Genomic DNA, 17,844 nt, shown 5'->3' on the forward strand with positions numbered 1-17,844 from the left:
TGGATGTATTTAGTACTAACTTGGTGTTGGATACATTCAACTTGTCCCAAGTTTGTCCTTTAAATGGATGTAGCACTAACTTGATGTTAGATACATTCATTTGAGGGACAAGCTTTTTGGGATGGAGGGAGTACTACACTGCTTCACATTTATGAACGGGCAATCTTAGTCCAGACCAGTTCATAGCCATGGTTGGTTAATCATCATTCATAACAAACGCAAACACAACATATTGACAGGAAAATAAACTCCACAACCAGTATATTGTTCACGATGCCATCAGAGTCAAAAATATTTGAATAATCGCAAAAACATGCCGTAAACCTTTACCCTGGAGCATGCTAGTACAACAGATGGAGCACAGGCACAAAAACATGGCGCCTTGCTTTCAGGTTATGATACAGGTTTGCTTATTTATCGGCTAGTCGAGCAAAACAGGGGAAATGGCAGACCCAATTTAATGGCAAGAGCAAATCAACGGTAAAGGGCCTCAGACTTCAGGTTCTCGGCAATCTCGGTCTCCCAGCGGTCGCCGTTCTCGAGCAGTTTCTCCTTGTCGTACAGCAGCTCCTGCACCATGGCAGAGAATGTTGTGTGTTATGATTCCCAGGGAATGTGTGGAAATAACATCATATGATAGAATCAGCTAGTTCAGTTTACCTCGTGAGTTTCAGTAGAGAACTCAAAGTTAGGGCCTTCGACAATAGCATCGACAGGGCAAGCTTCCTGGCAGAACCCGCAGTAGATGCATTTGGTCATGTCAATATCGTATCTGCAAGACAAAATAAAATATGAATCGTCAGAATGGAGCTTGATTGCAGATTAAGAGCAGTAGATCATCAACATGGCTTATTTAACAGTTAACACGGTTCACAGAAAATAAACAGCCATTCGATTACCTTGTGGTTCGGCGACTGCCATCTTCACGTTCTTCTGCCTCAATAGTAATTGCCTGGGCTGGGCATATCTGACCACATGTGAAGCCATGTGAGAAAAGGCATACTTATGCATCAATAACTACCACTTCAACTAGTATGAGAAACATCCAACATTCAAGCATCTTAAAAGCCAATCACACAGTTTTGCACTACTATACATGAGAATTTGCAGTAAGTTTTGAAACTAATCAAAGGCCAAGACTTCAATAACTAAGATTGGTGAGAGTGTTACAGACTTACACGGTACAGCAAGCTACTTCCAGAAAACTATCAGTGTTCAACAAAGTTTATGGTAAATCTAGCAAGGTAGTAGTGGACACATGGTGCCATGGGGGGCTCATGAATTTAACCTTTGTGCGTTCAATTGCAAAATATTATTAAATCTAGATACGATGCTTCTTCAAGAATTTCTTAAACCCCATACGTGCACCAGTTCCATACACCATACTAGATTGAAGAAGCATGTGGCCTAAGAAATTTGAGCTGTAAATATTTTTCTAAAAAAAAGCACCAATAAGCAGAAAGCTGCAATGCTCTTGCTGCCAGTGATCCAGAGCTCAAAGTTCTAACTGCTAACACCCTACACAATCTTACTGACACAAGAGGTTTGCACCATCAGTGTTTCAACCCAGGAGTTGTGGACTCTTCAGGACAGATTCCTAGTCAGTAACCAGCAATTTTCTTGGTGTTTGACATGTCCGTTACCCTCAAAGAATGACCGACAACTGTCTGATTCACGGCCATAATTATGCCATCAATTGTACTTCAAATTGCAATTTAGATTTTAAATTAAATGTTTACAGGCCACGATTTGTTCTCCTTGTACCCATGGGAAAAAGTGATCAATCCCAGGAACTGAAACCCTGCATACAATGGCCAGACTATTTTGAATACTCACAGAACATCAATCTTAATGCTTTACTCCATAAGCACTAACAACTACAAGGTCTACCGCCAACAAGAACAAAACCATCATGTATTGTAAATAACTTCAAGCAAGTAAGGGATCAAACTTTTCTTAAAAACTTTAATCAATTTCAGTCAGGTATACTTGAAAGGAAACCAATTTTGCAAAGTAAATAATGGAAAAGAGAAGATGACCCTAAGAACTCACAATTCAATACGGAAAACATGGAATCACTGTTATAACATAGCATGGAGTAGTATTACTGGTGCAAACATCAAATTTTCATATAAGCATGGCCTGCTATTACTATGGAGTATGGACCATTTATATCTCAATTTCATTCGGCAGAAGATAAATTCATATGGTTTGCTAACTAATCCACTATTATTGCAAGATTTAAGATAACACAACTTACAGCTTCACATAGTTTACAGGCAATGCATCGCTCTTCCCCAGTATCATAACGCCTGAGAGCATGCTCACCTCGGAAACGGGGGCTCAAAGGGCCCTTCTCAAATGGATAGTTAATCTACAAGGAGTCAAGATAAAAGAACAGTCAACAGAAGCAAGCACGACAATAAGACTAATAGCATGTGTGAAATTCGCCACTTAACTGTAACTTTCCTCTCGAAGAAGTACTTGAGCGTCAGCATCAAACCACGGACCATTTCAGTCAAAAACAATGTATTGATACTCCTTTCAAACACTGAAGAAAGAGCATTAAAATGAGAGGTGAAGCAGTATCCTAACAGCAACAAGGAAAATAGCCAACAGACAATTGTATGCCCATATAAAAAACATATACTCACCAGCACTCCAATCTTTGGCGAGCTCTTTCGCAAGCTGTTCTTTCTCCTCGTCCTCTGATCATTAAAGAGGGCAGCACTTTCAGAGAACAGTAGCATCGCACAAATTTAAATTCAATATGCAACTATGCAAACACAAATCATAGCATGGAATTAGTGTTCGAAAGAATTAGGCCAATTAAAATTTGATACTATGGTCCATCATCAGCAGCAAATGGCTTTTAGTTGTAAAGAACAGGTTCTCCTAAAACCAACCGGATGCAGCGTGGCACAATTTTTGAGCATTTCATATACGGTGTCAGGCAACAGTGTGCAACTAATTAATATAACCGAAGATCTGTTCCAAAGAGTTTCAAGTGCAACCCTAATTCCTCGCTCACACGCTACCGTATGCACCACAGGACATAGAAAATCAATCACTTTGAACACACGGAATGCGTTGAAATCATAGGACAGAACCGACGAAGCCCGAACCGCATTTGATAAGTAATAACAATACCGAACAGCTCAGTAAGAAGAGGGGGAGAGGGCGGAGACCTTTGAACCTCTTGGGCGCCCCCGCGTCCATGTAGGTCCGGAGGTGGCCCTGCATCGCCGTCGCGGACGGGCCGAGACGCGCCTGAAACACGGGCAAACCACGGAATCAGACGGACGACAACGCGAACAGGAGCGCGGAGCGGCATGGCTCGATCTGGAAGCCGGAGGGCGGACGGCGTAGATCTAGGAGGGCGACGGCAGGCAGGGGAGGGTTAGAAGGGTCGCTCACCGTCTGCCTAGCGCGGAGGGCCAGGGCTGCCTGCCGGGCTAGGAGCGCCGCCATGGTGGCGTCGTCGGCGACGAGGAGGCGGTGGGTTCGGATCGAAAAGGGGGGTTGAGGTGGGCTGTGCACTGTGGTCTCTAGTTAGTGGCTGGGGGGATGTCCGGGTGTGGAGAAAGAGGAACTTGCAGCTGGGCTGGGCTGGGCTGGGAAGTGCAGCACTGCCCAGACAGGGCCTTCTGTGTGTTCAAGGCACTACGTACAGAGAACGTCTACCGCCTCAAAAAATAAAGTACAGAGAACGTCTTTATCTAAAAAAAAGGTACAGAGAACGTCCTGCCTAAAAGAAGGTATGGAAAATATGAAGAACACTAGAGTAATAAAAATTACAACCACGTACATGGACTACCTGACGACGACTACAAACACTGGAGCAAACGGAAGGCGTGCCGCCGAAATCGTCCTCCCTTCACCGGAGCCGGTCAAACCTTGTTGCTCACAAAAGAGGATTGACATGCTACAGCAAACAGAATTTCCATTCATAATAAAGAAATTTGCTACACGTGTCCATTAATTGTCATGCTACAGCAGAAAAGTGTCGTGTTACAACAGAGAAAAATACCATACTAGAAGAGAAGAGAAAAAAAATGCCAAGACAAACCCACTGTCATATAGACCCTACAAAAAGATTAACCCATAGGCATATAGGGAACTCAACTTCAATGCTACAACCAGCAGCTCGAGTACCACGATTTCTCACGGGAACAACAAAGGAGGAAGGGAGTTTGGAGCGGCCGAAGGAGATGTCCAAATCATGCAGTTGGGGTGCATTTGGTAGGTTGAATATACCCTAACCAGGCACCGGGGATGCAATTTTGGCTGTTTGGATGCTTGGCTTGCATGGAATCTTGACCCATACGAAACTTAAAGCACCTCTGGCATGGCTATGAAGGATTGCTCGAATCGACTATTTCCAGTGAGTCGGGCCCGAGCGATGCAAGCGAGCACACATGGGTGAAGGTGGCTGCATGTGCGGGGACATGCGGGAGACAACGTTGGTTCCCGAAGCCGCATCATAAATCCCCTCATCCTTCTCTCACCACTCACTCCAGCCTCTCTCCATTCTCTCACCAGCGATGGCGATCACATGATCTGGGTGGCATCGACCACCGGCTTCACCACCCCTCAACCAAGCGTTCATCAATGGCGATAAGCCCTTTGTCCCTTGTGAAAGATCGATGTAGGCATCGATTACACTTCGCACATTTAATTTAGGCATGGATTATACTATTTGTTCATGGGATTTAGGCATCGATTGAAGTTCTAGGCTTCGATGTGGGATCAAACAAAGTGTATCCGATTAGGGATTTGAGGAATGTGAATGGGATTTCGAAGGATTTTCATTAACATGGGGTTAAATCGACCACAATCCACTCTTATGTCCATTCAAATCCAATGCAATTGAGCAAGAGCTATAGCCTAGGCATGATGAGCGTAGAGGCACGATGAGCGACATGTAGGTTAATGCTTGTACTCGTCGACTTCTAGCGGATCGTGGAGTAGCTACGCTCAGGAACCATGGCCACCATCTTGACCCCCCCCACCTCCTCGTCATCATTGTCGTCCCGGTAAGTAGGAGCTACGACAAACTTGTATTTGTCCTATCTAGCTCTCTGACATGGATCAGCTGACCATGCCTCCTCCATCGCCCATAGTAGTATGTTCACTGACATATCACCTTTGTCTGGGTCAGGCTATATCGCCTTCTTCTCCATCTCTGTTGCATTCAAGAGCACAACTCTTGCCTCCTTGACCATCTCGTCCACGGTCTTGAACCGAGCAAACACTTCCATCATCTTCACAAAATTCCTATGGTCACCAAGCAAGCACTTGAGGATGAGTGTCGTACATGCATGGTCAGTAGGGTAGGGGTTCATGGAGCTGGACCGGTGGTGAGAGAGAGATAGCTCAGGAATTGGAGATGGTAGAAGACTGGGAGAGAGACATAGAGATGGGTGAAGTGGATTGCGATGGTAGATAAATGGGGGCTTTGTAGGTTGAAGCGATAGGTAGATGGCATGAATGAATGTTGAAGTTCGGTTGTCATAAGTGCGGTCAAACGATGCATCGACTGCACGGATGAACAAAGGTTGAATATGAAGTGCAGTAGATTTTCAGCATACCTCTACCATTGATCTTGCTCATATGTGTATTACATTTTGATCAGCGTCTAAGGTACCTCTATTGGCCTCTTGTTCATTTTTTCAACACAAAATGACAAGCTCATCCTCGGCAACTCCTCGAAGGTTAACGAGGTTCCATCGGCCAGCTTCGAGAATGGCAAGGCAGTGCTAGAGGTCAGTAGAGCCTCCAACAAGAGGCCATGTAACTATGGACATTTCCATGAGTACTCTGGGCCGATGCACTTCTGCAAGGTCATTCTTGCTCCCTGGGTTGAGTTGAAAGCACAAGTGCTCCTTGGGTGATTTTGGTAATTAATGTCAACACATCTTCCGTTGGACTAATTGTTTTATCAAGTATATTTCAGATAAGTTCAACAATGGAGTGGCAAGGACAAGAGGGTGTGTAACCCTTTAAAATGATAAGGACAAGGATTGGCAAAAGCTGACTCTACATTTTTGGTTAAGTGATCCAAGATCACATTGAGTCCATAGGAAAGCCAATAGTATTAAAAGGGGATGAGGTGTTGCTTAATGATCTTGTTGCTCAAGTGCTTAGTGATATTGCTCCAAAACCCACAACCACTTTCTCCATCCAAATATGTCCAAAACCTAATTCCCAACTCGGCCCCACCAATATTTCCTATCCAGAGCCACCGAGTTCATCTTGACATAGCCACTGCCAAAACCCTAACGATTCGGTCATACTGATACGGATCTCGGTATCGCCGAGATGGCCTTGCCAGCGCTCTGTGAGTTGTTAAAATCATTTTGATCTCACCAAGAAGTTGCAATCGGTCTCACTGAGTTGCCTTAACTGATTCTCTGTTGCTCATTGCATTCACTTCGGTGCCACCAAGATGATGCAATCAGTGCCACTGAGATGAAGTTTGCCCTAAGCCCTAGCACATCGGTCCCACCGAGTTGTTCCCATCAGGCCCACCGATATTCCTAACGTTCATATTTTTGTATAGATCGGTGCCACCGAGTTTTCTGATTGGTGCCACCGAGATGGGTAAAAAGTGTGTAACGGTTAGATTATGTGTGGAGGCTATATATACCCCTCCACCCCTCTTCTCATAAGAGAGAGCCATCATAACATGCCTACACTTCCACCATTTATTTTTTGAGAGAAAACCACCTACTCATGTGTTTAAGAGATTCCATTCCTACCATTTGAACCTTAATTTCTAGCCTTCCCCAAGTTGCTTTCCACTCAAATCCTTCTTCCACCATAGCCAAATTTGTGAGAGAGAGTTGAGTGTTCGGGAGACTATCATTTGAAGCACAAGAGCAAGGAGTTCGTCATCAACACACCATCTATTACCTTTTGGAGAGTGGTGTCTCATAGATTGGTTAGATGTTGATTGGGAGCCTTCGACAAGATGTGGAGTTGAACCAAGAAGTTTGTAAAGGCAAGGAGATTGCCTACTTCATGAAGATCTACCTAAGTAAGACAAGTCCTTCATGGGCGATAGCCATGGTGGATAGACAAGGTTTCTTCTTCGTGGCCCCTTCCTGGGTGGGGCCCTCCATGGACTCGCGCAACTGTTACTATTCATGGGTTGAAGTCTCCATTAACATGGATGTACGATAGCATCACCTATCAGAGCCACGCCAAAAATTCTCCGTATCTCCATTGCGTTTGCACACTCCAATCCCATCCCTTTACATTCTTGCAAATTGCATGCTTTACTCTTTCCGCTGCCAATACTCTTGGCATGCTTGCTTGAGATGTATTGTGTGCCCTTTAACATGTGTTAAACTCAACCTTAACTTGAAAAAACTAAAAACTGCCACTTTTACTTGTTAAGGATCTAATCCCCCTCTAAACCTTCTTCTCGATCCTTTCAATTGGTATCAGAGCTTTGGTCTCCATTGTTTTAGTTTAATCGCCATTGGAGGAAGATGAACGAGTTTACGCTCGGGAGTCTTAGACATAGAGTGCCTATTCTTGATGGGGAGTTTTATAGTTCTTGGAAAAAAATGAGATTCTTGGGATTTTCAATGAATATAATTTGAGCAATTATATTCTTAGCCCTTACATGCCTCCTATTGATCCTTTGAATCCTACCCCCGATGAATATCTTGACATGGTTCACAATCTTAGGACTATTAATCTTATCGTTAGAGGATTGCCTAGAAATATACTTATTTTCTTGCAAAACTTTGAATGCGTGTACTATATGAAATTATCTTGAGGAACGCTTTCCAAATTACTCTTTGGAAAATCTTAATGGACTACTTGAAAAATCCATTGCTTTTCATAAGATTAAGCATAGTGATCCCAAGTTTGGTGAATGTCTATTTGAGCTCCATGATCTCATGTGTTCCAAGGGTGATGTTGGAATCAATAGTAGCATCATCTCGGAGACAATTAGAATTCATAAACTTGAACATTGTCATGGTCATAAATCTAATGAATCACTCGACCTAGGTGATGATCATATATGTGATGATGATGATGACGTTGAGCACGGTTATTATGATGAAGATGGAGAAAGTGATATTGACTATGAGAAATCTTAGTATCATGGCAAATCGTCGTGATTATATGGTCGGAGGACAAGAGTGGATTCTTGATACGTCTCCAACAAAATTCCCCGGTTCCACAGGAAGGTTCTATGCAGCACACTTTGACAAATGATCAGCTATACTGTTTTCCGCACGGGGTACATGCTCTGTTTGTAATCCGTCAAAGTGCCCCTCCAATCTTCTCACTTCCTTGACGTATGCCTCCATTAATGGACTTTGATAATCCTTGTTAGCTTGCCTCACCACCAACTGTGAGTCTCCTCGAATGATCAGCTTCTTAATTCCCAAATCTACTGCAATTCTGAGCCCGGCAAGGAGCCCTTCATACTCTATTGTATTATTGGTAGCTTCTTCCCGCGCAAAATGCATCTGGACGTTGTACTTCAAGTGCTCCCTGGAGGGGGCAACAAGAAGCACGCCAGCCCCCACCCCTTGTAGGGAAAAGGCACCATCAAAATACATAATCCATTCTTGGGGTGATTTCTTGCCGGGGACAACTTTCTCTGTCACTTCCTCATCAGGGGTTGGCGTCCATTCTACAATAAACTCTGCCAACGCCCTGCTCTAGACAGTTGATGTGCTCTCAAACCTCAGATCAAAGCTGGATAGATCCAAATCCCACTCCACTATTCTGCCGGTAGCCTCTGGGTTTTGGAGTATCCGCTGCAACGGGAAACGAGTAAGAACCGTGATCTCATGGGCTTGGAAGTAATGGCGTAGTTTCCTTGAGGCCATGATGAGGCCAAAGATCAACTTTTGCACGCCGGAGTACCTCGACCTAGCCCCCTGTAATAAGGAGTTGACGAAGTACACTAGACGCTGCACCACTTTCTTCCTTGCCACGTCCTTGGGGTTGCCATTGTTGTCATGCTTGCTGCCGTTCTGATCCTCATCTGGCCCTGCCGGCCTCTGCTTACTCTCTTTCTCATCCACTTCTCGCTGTGCTACCAAGGCTGGACTGACCACTTGGTTTGTTGCCGCCAAGTATAGCAATAACGACTCCTGGGATTTGGGTGCGACCAAGGTAGGCATAGAGGACAGGTACATCTTTAGATCTTGCAAAGCTGCATCCACTTCAGGGGTCCACTTCATGGGACTCGCCTTCTTCAAAATATTGAAGAATGGCAGGGCATGCTCGACAAACTTGGAGATGAATCTGCTTAGCACGGCAACCCATCTCGTCAGGCGCCTGACATCCTTGACTGTCCTTTTTTAGGGGTCCTTGGCATCCTTGACCATCCTTGGTGCTTGGATCTGCTCGATGGCCTTGATCTTGTCGGGATTGGCTTCGATCCACCTGTGGGACACAAAGTATCCAAGTAGCTTGCCGAATGGGACGCCAAACACACATTTCTCTGGGTTTAGCTTCAGGTTGATCTTGCGCAGATTTGCAAACATCTCCTCCAAATCCTGAATATCTTCAGGTTGATCTTATGCAGATTTGCAAACGTCTCCTCCAAATCCTGAATAAGAGTTGCTCTATCCTTGGTTTTGACCACAGTGTCATCCATATAAGCCTCAATATTTCTGTCGGATTTAGGGATCCGCAAACCCGTGAGAGGTTCGAACTCTGGGGTGCGTGCGGAGATCTCTTCCTACCAAGCCTGCCTACTCGCGATTCTCCTAAGCCTAGCGCGTCGGGATCAAAGAGACACAAAGACACAGAGGTTTATACTAGTTCGGGCCACCATTGTGGTGTAATACCCTAATCCAGTGTGGTGCGGTGGATTGCCTTGTAGGTTGCGGATGAACTAGTACAATGATGAACTAGCCTCAGGAGGTGAGGTGTTCTTGAGCTCGAGAGAGCTGGTGTGGTGGAATGGCTAGTGTCTGAATCAGATGCCCTTCTATGGTGGTGGCTAGTCCTATTTATAGTGGCCTTGGTCCTCTTCCCAAATATGAGTGGGAAGGGATCCCACAACGACCGGTTTTGGAAGGGGACAAGTAGTAGAGTCTATCCTGACAAAAGTAGTCTTCGCCTGCAAAAAGCCTCTAGTCATGACAGTGCGGTGGGCTCGTCGATGACCTCTGTCCTGCCGTCCTGGCGGTCTTGGTCTCGTTGCACCAGAATGGAACCTTTGGGTGATTCCTCCGGACTCTGCGCCTGTCGCTTGCCTCCTTTGCACCTAAGTGGAAACCTGCGCTCTGCGCCCACCTGGCCCCGCCTGGCCTTGGTCGTTATGGCTCACGTCAGCTGATCCTTGTGAGGTACTTGCATAGAACCCTCCGCCCCTCAGGAGCCAGCCTAAGGAGGCCGATTCCTTCGAGGGTCTTGCCGTCGTTTGCCTCGCGAGGGTCTTGCGGTGTTGGTGTTGAAGCTGGGCCGTACCAGGCCGTCGATGGAGCCACGTGGTGGGCCGCAGTCAGGCAGGGCTGGGTGCCCCCGAGTCCAGGACACCGACAGTAGCCCCCGGGCCCAAGGCGCGCTTGGACTTGGCTTCCAGGCGAAGCCAAAGGGCAAGTGTGGAGCGCCACGGGCCCTAACCGCCTGCGGCCTTGATGACGCGTGGCGATTGATGGGACGTGGGCGACTCCGCTTCCCCATGCTGCCTCGGTAACTGTTTTCGTCTGACAAAAGGGGGTGCCACCTTCCGCCAGGCTTTCATTGCCCCTTCTTCTTCTTGCTCCAGATCCCCTTCTTCTTGGTGAAAGAACTCACCCGATCTGCCGATTCTCCTTCAAATCTCCTACTCTATGGCCGCTAAGAAAACTACGGCTTCCGCCTCAGCTGCCGGGCCCACCTGGTACGAGCCTGTGCCGTTGCCGCCCTGTGTGGCCGGGGACAAGCTCTAGACTGCGCTCCTCCAGACGGCGAGCGACGACAACGAGTGGAAGGAGACGGTGCTCCGGGTCGCTACCGCTGTGCTGGAGCCCGCGAGCAACACCTTCTTCCCCTTCTTCTTGCACATCGTCTACTCGGGGTTGGTGCCCCCATTCTCCCGCTTCTTCTTCGCCGTTCTTCACCACTATGACCTCCACACACTCCACACCCATTCCAACTCCATCCTCCTCCTGTCCATTTTCGCCTTCTACTGCGAGGCGTTCGTGGGGGTGATGCCCTCCGTCGCCCTGCTTCGCCACGTCTTCTTCCTACACATGACTGGCGCCAATCCAGTCGGGTGCATCAGCTTCGTCGCGGCGTAGGGTGGTAACGCAATCTCCCGCGCCGGGAAGAAGGTGGAGGATGTCGTGAAGAAGTGGGTCTTGATGGATGCCAAGTGCTCCCAGAGCTCACTGGAGCTGCTGACCGCATTCCTCGTCTCCGAGAAAGTGTGGCGCTCCAAAGAAGATCCTCGATCCTTTCCTAACGAAGTTGGTGAAGAGGATGGAGAAGGACCTGAAGAGCGAGAAGCTGACAGGGGTCATGTTCATCAAGGAGTTCCTGAGGCAGCGCTTTGCGCCGCTCCAAGACCACTCCCGCCCTTTGTGGAAGCTTGGTGGAGATGACGACATGATCCGCCTGCGCCAAGACGCCCTTCCTGAGGAGGAGCTAAGCAAGGTGCTGCTCTACCTGACGGGGAAGGACCCGAGCGATCCCCCAGAAGATTGGCTTCCGCTGTACTACCGGGATGACGGCGAGGAGGTTGTCGCGGCCACGCCGGTCTTCGACGAGTTTGGGCTTGTGCGCCCAGGGCCTCCTCCGCCGCCTACTGCCTTGGTGCACTTGTCCTCCGATGATCATTCCTCCGAGACCACCGCAGATGAGATGATGGAGGAATCCTATGGCCCGCAGCAGAGGGAGCTCCTCTGTGACTTCCCTGACGATGATGGCGATGATGAACCCCTGGTGGTGGAGGTGCCGCGCCCTTCCGGAGTTACCACGAGGTCTGGGGTGTCCTCTTCGAGGCAGCCCAAGCAGGCGGCCACGAAGAAGGGCAGGACCGTGCTGATTCCTTCGGGAAGTGCTTCGCCTTCGCTGATGACGTCCCGGGCAGCGCCGACCGCAAGTTCTCCTGCTCCGAAGAGCTCGGCACCAGCTGCTCCACCCCAGCGCCCGCTGCTGCACATGAAGAGGAGCTACGCCTTTGTTGGCCAGTAATTTTTTTCCTTAACCTTGTTCATCGATTTTTGAAGCGATGCTTAGTGCCTTCGTCTGTCATTAGACAGTAGCCGTCGAAGAAGCAGAAGGGGGACACGGAGGTTGCTGCGGCCATGAGCGCTGAAGTGGCTGCCGCGACCCCTGACGAAGGAGAAGGCCACGGCCTCCACAACTTCGATGATGATGTCGTCTTCCAAGGGCGTGGAAGCCCATCCTCAGGATGTGCTGGCGCCTTTGGCGGGGCTGACCCCGCCGATTCCTGCCCCTGCTGCAGCTGCTGAGGCCGCCCAGCCTCCGGAGCCCCCGTTCCTTCCTAAGGCTGAGGCTTCTTCTGTCTTGCTGCCGAGGGCACCTCCCCCCTTGCCCAGTGTGTGGATGAGCCGTGGTGCTCATGCCACCTCCGGAGCCCTGGAGGAGGCAAGGGCAGCGCTGGACCTCCTCCAGGGTGAACTTCAGGGCCCGGATCATCGCTCAGCGTAGGGGCGCCTAGGGATGATTTCTGGTTGGCTCCAGGCCGACACGTCTGTCCGTGCAGCCTGAGGCTCTGTTGAGGAAGCGCAGAAGGTGCTCAGAGTGGTCGCCACCGAGCAAGGCTTGGCGCGAAGGGAAGCTGCAGAAGCTGAGGAGCCTAGCTTCGACTTCTCCTCCTTCCTCGCTCCGGTGGGTTCCGATTCCCAGGATGCTGCTGCTGCCGCCATGAAGAGCTCCGTGGACGCCATGCTGAGTAAGTTCCTGGTCGTCAGCCCTTCGACCGAAGTCAAGGGGGAGGACGACGCGCCTGGCGACCAGGCTCTGCTGGCGGGCAGTGGTGATGCCCAAGTTTGAAGAGGTGGCCCGGTGATTCTGCTTTTCCTATCTGTCCTGTATCATGCAACATACCTCGGGGAGACATTTAAATCCATTTGCTTGGAACAATATGTTTTGTAATAATTATATTATGTCTCCTCGCCTTTTCCGTTTGCTTTGTTGTTCTGCGTCGGCAGAGCCTGGCCCCGCGCATACCTCAGCCGCCATTAGGTCATCCGGATCACCAGGACGAGCCCAAGGGGTGAGGGGCTACGTGACTAGTTAGGCTCCTGAGACGCGATGCTTAGGAGTCCCCCTTGACGTGCGGACAGCTTGGGAAAAGGCATAGGAGCAAGCCTTGGTGTTCTACGTCAGCAGGGCCCAGCCCCGCGCATGCCTCAGCCGTCGTTGGGTCGTCCAGATCACCAGGACGAGCCCAAGGAGTGAGGGGCTAGGTGGCCAGTTAGGCTCTTGAGACGCGGTGCTCAAGTGTCCCCCTTGACGTATGAATGGCCTGAACAGGAAGGGTGAGAGCCAGGTCTTGGCGTTCTGCGTCGGCAGGGCCCGGCCCCGCACGTGCCTCAGCCACCGTTGGGTCATCCGGATCACCAGGACGAGCCCAAGGAGTGAGGGGCTACGTGGCCAGTTAGACTCCTGAGACGCGATGCTCAAGAGTCCCCCTTGACGTAGGAACAGACCATCATACCTTCCCCTCGCCAAGCTCACGCTTGGGAGGGGTGCGCGAAGACCAGACCCATGAGGCCTGGCAAGGTGGGGTATGCCAGGCGAGACCTGAGCATAGCCCCCATGCCCAGCCCCCTCGCGCTACCCTCCCGAGGGAGAGCAGCGCGGTGAGGCTAGCCACTGAGCCCGGAGGCTCCCTGGGGTTAATGCGGCCGTGAGGCCACCCCTAGTTGTTTATCACCAGCGCGGAGCATAGCACTTCCGCTCTTGCACGGGCATAGCCGCTCCTCGGCAGTGTCAACGGCTAGCGCAGAGCATGGTGCTTCCACTAGTGCGTGGGAGGGGGCTCCCTCTAAGGAGAGCCTCCGGGGCATGTACAACCCCTGCCCTAACACGTGGCTTGCACGGTAGGGCTGGAGGAGGTGTATATGGGCCCCCGTGAGCCAGCGCGGGACTCACGAGGCCCTACCTCAAGACGGGTTGCACCTGGTCTTGATTGGGGATGCTTGAATTGGTCCTGCGAGATGGTTAGGCAGCCTGCGCCGAATGAGTTTCCTGAGGCTATTGCATGAGAAGGCCAGACACCAACGACCCCAAGAGGTGACGTGAACGGGACCGGCCCGCCAGATAGAGCTCAGCCGTGGATTTATCGATGCTGCAGGGATGGACCCGAGCACAGACGCCGTGCCCAGTCTTCTCATGCAAAGATCCTGAAGAAAAACAACCAGTGCGTGGTTCCCGTGGCCACGGGGGAACCAGGTCGCGCGCCCTTTCTCATCCTCCTACAATTAGCTCATGCGAGAATAAGGCACCAAGGACCACGGGAGGTGACGTACACGGGACTGGCCCGCGAGCCAAAGCTCAGCCTCTTGGGTTTAGCGATGCTGCAGGGACGGACCTGAGCACAGACGCCGTGCCAGTCCTTAATCATGAGGCGGTTGCGAGAGGGCTTGCAAGGGCGAGAGACGTTCTTAGCGACGAAGCGCCGGTCAGGCAGTCAATAATTCAAAAGTAGCTTGCAAAGGATTGTAACTGGCTCTGATAGATGCGGAAAGGATACATGCCGTAGGGACGGACCCACACGGCCTAGGGATGATGTAGCCCGAGGGGCGCCCCCAGACCAAAATGAACTGGAAAGATATCACCTGGTACTGTTGCTGAAGAGGTGTTGAAGTAGCCAAAAAACACGCGCCACTGAAGTCGTCCCTCACGAGCCGCTCTGGTGCCCGGCCTCGGGAGGCTCAAGGGACCCGAGGGGCTCTTGAAGGTGCTCCTCCATCTCCGCCAGTATCGCCTGGTGCCTGGCCTGGCAGGCCGTCAGAGCGTCCCTCATGCAGCGCTAGAACACCTCTGCCGCGCCCACCAGGGCTAATGGCATGCGGACGTAGCTATGAGGCGGACCCTTGCATCGGTCGACACGAGACTGCCACATGAGCTGCCGAGACGTGGCCCTGTTGAGCCCGGGGATGTCGATGCAGATGTGGAACTCCTTACCCTCGCTAGGGCAATGAGCTACGCCATGTGGTAGGCAACGATCACCTTGCAGAACTCTTCCTTCCTGAATTTCTTCGATTGCCTTGCTGATGAACTCCTGAACGCCTAGCGCCTCACGCCCTCTGCGTTCTCCTAGGAAGCGTGCTCTGAAGAGCACCTCCACATGGTGCCTGAATGCCTCCCTCGCGACATCGGCTAGATCTGAGGCCCTCCAAAGGAGAGCCCCCGAGCCTAGCCTGAGAGGGGCGCTGATACGTTTCCAACGTATCTATAATTTTTGATTGTTCCATGCTATTATATTACCCCTTTTGGATGTTTATGGACTTTATTTTACACATTTATATCATTTTTGGGACTAACCTACTAACCGAAGGCCCAGCCCGTATTGCTGTTTTTCTGCCTATTTCAGTATTTCGAAGAAAAGGGATATCAAATGGAGTCCAAACGGAATGAAACCTTCGGGAGCGTGATTTTTGGAACAAACGTAATCCAGAGGACTTGGAGTGCAAGTCAAGAAGCAATCAAGATGGCCAGGAGATAGGAGGGCACACCCACCCCTCCTAGGCACGCCCCTATCTCCTGGGCCCCACGAGCGGCCTCCGACGTACTTCCTCCTCCTATATATACCTACGTACCCCGAAAACATCTAGGGAGCCAACGAAAAACAATTTCCACCATCGTAACCTTCTGTATCCGCGAGATCTCATCTTGGAGCCTTCGTCTGCGCTCCGCCAGAGGGGGAATCAACCACGGAGGGCTTCTACATCAACACCATAGCCCTTTCGATGAGTTGTGAGTAGTTTACCACAGACCTTCGGGTCCATAGTTATTAGCTAGATGGCTTCTTCTCTCTTTTCGGATCTCAATACAATGTTCTCCCCCTCTCTTGTGGAGATCTATTCGATGTAAACTCTTTTTGCGGTGTGTTTGTCGAGATCCGATGAATTGTGGGTTTATGATCAAGTTTATCTATGAGAAATATTTGAATCTCCTCTGAATTCTTTTATGTATGATTTGAGTTATCTTTGCAAGTATCTTTGAATTATCAGTTTGGTTTGGCCTACTAGATTGATCTTTCTTGCCATGGGAGAAGTACTTAGCTTTGGGTTCAATCTTGCGGTGTCCTTACCCAGTGACAGAAAGGGTTGCAAGGCACGTATTGTATTGTTGCCATCGAGGATAAAAAGATGGGGTTTATATCATATTGCTTGAGTTTATCCCTCTACATCATGTCATCTTTCTTAATGCGTTACCCTGTTCTTATGAACTTAATACTCTATATGCATGCTAGATAGCGGTCAATGTGTGGAGTAATAGTAGTAGATGCAGGCAGGAGTCGGTCTACTTTTCACGGACGTGATGCCTATATACATGATCATGCCTAGATAATCTCATAATTATTCGCTTTTCTATCAATTGCTCGACAATAATTTGTTCACCCACTGTAATACTTATGCTATCTTGAGAGAAGCCACTAGTGAAACCTATGCCCCCCGGGTCTATCTTTTATCATATAAGCTTTCAATCTACTTTCATTTGTATCTTTACTTTTTGCATCTATATTATAAAATACCAAAAATATATTTATCTTATCATACTATCTCTATCAGATCTCACTTTCGCAAGTGGCCGTGAAGGGATTGACAACCCCTTTATTGTGTTGGTTGCGAGTTCTTTGTTTGTTTGTGTGGGTGCGTGGGACTTTTGAGGATCCTCCTACTGGATTGATACCTTGGTTCTCAAAAACCGAGGGAAATACTTACGCTACTATTGCTGCATCACCCTTTCCTCTTTAAGGAAAACCAACGCAAGCTCAAGACGTAGCAAGAAGGATTTCTGGCGCCGTTGCCGGGGAGGTCTTTGCTCAAGTCAAGACATACCAAGTACCCATCACAAACTCACCTCCCTCACATTTACATTATTTGCCATTTGCCTCTTGTTTTCCTCTCCCACACTTCACCCTTGCCGTTTTATTTGCCATCTCTTTCCCAATCTTCTCCTCTCTCTTTGCTTGCCTTTTTGTGTGCCCGTTGTTATGGCTAGCTTGGTCTTTATCCCTTCGTCTCCTGACTTTGAAGTTCTTCACTTCAAGCAAAGACAAGGAGAAAATTTAAAAGATGCTTGGTTTAGGATGCTATAATCTTATCGTAGTTGTGCCGTAGAAGGAAATTTCAAGATTTTAATTCGCAATTTTTATGTTGGGTTAACCTTACCCCATAGACAACTCCTTGATTTTGCCGCAAAGGGTGTTTTATTGAAGTTGATCCTAGTTTCGCTTATGAAGTTATAAAGGGGATAGTAGGAGTACTTCCCCTACAAAAGGGATCACCCTTATCTCATGAAGGAACTCAAATTTTAGAGAAACTATGTGAATTGCAAAATTTTGTTGAACCACTTAAGAATATTGGTGGGAATATCAACCGCATGAATAACTTGATTACACTTTGTAATAAGCGGTTGGATGCCTTAGATCAAAAGATCTCTGAGCATGAAGGGAAACGCAAGGAGCCTCTCGGATCTGAGCATAACCCCATTAAAAAGATAAGTGCCAAAGATGGCACAACTTAGATCTACCTTCGCTTTTATGCCTAGCTAGGGGCGTTAAACGATAGCGCTAGTTGGGAGGCAACCCAATTTTATTTGTGTTTTTGTTTTTGTTTATGTTTAGTAATAAAATCTTGCATCTACCTTCTGTTTAGATGTGTTTTTATGTTTTAA

The 17,844-nt window shown here is 48.9% G+C and overlaps 1 protein-coding gene across 1 annotated transcript; it reads right to left on the bottom strand.

The window, feature by feature from the left end:
- Window positions 1–232: 232 nt before the first annotated feature.
- On the bottom strand, window positions 233–3,621 carry LOC123113466 (NADH-ubiquinone oxidoreductase subunit 8). Its single transcript, XM_044534700.1, has 8 exons — window positions 3,418–3,621; window positions 3,189–3,270; window positions 2,655–2,708; window positions 2,460–2,551; window positions 2,261–2,374; window positions 900–967; window positions 661–772; window positions 233–570 (listed from the first exon to the last, which is right to left on the bottom strand). The coding sequence occupies exons 1-8, from the start codon at window positions 3,469–3,471 to the stop codon at window positions 475–477; spliced, it is 672 nt and encodes a 223-aa protein (XP_044390635.1). The 5' UTR covers window positions 3,472–3,621; the 3' UTR covers window positions 233–474.
- Window positions 3,622–17,844: the final 14,223 nt, after the last annotated feature.

Source organism: Triticum aestivum, chromosome 5B (assembly GCF_018294505.1).
Source record: "Triticum aestivum cultivar Chinese Spring chromosome 5B, IWGSC CS RefSeq v2.1, whole genome shotgun sequence".
Classification (NCBI taxonomy): Eukaryota; Viridiplantae; Streptophyta; class Magnoliopsida; order Poales; family Poaceae; genus Triticum; species Triticum aestivum.

Excerpts from the sequence above, each read along its gene's own strand:
- LOC123113466 (XM_044534700.1), bottom strand. The coding sequence starts at position 3,471 with ATGGCGGCGCTCCTAGCCCGGCAGGCAGCCCTGGCCCTCCGCGCTAGG. Across the intron at positions 2,375-2,459 it reads TCTTCGAGAGGAAAGTTACA|ATTAACTATCCATTTGAGAA; the intron begins GTTAAGTGGCGA and ends GACTCCTTGTAG. Across the intron at positions 571-660 it reads TCTCTACTGAAACTCACGAG|GAGCTGCTGTACGACAAGGA; the intron begins GTAAACTGAACT and ends GCCATGGTGCAG.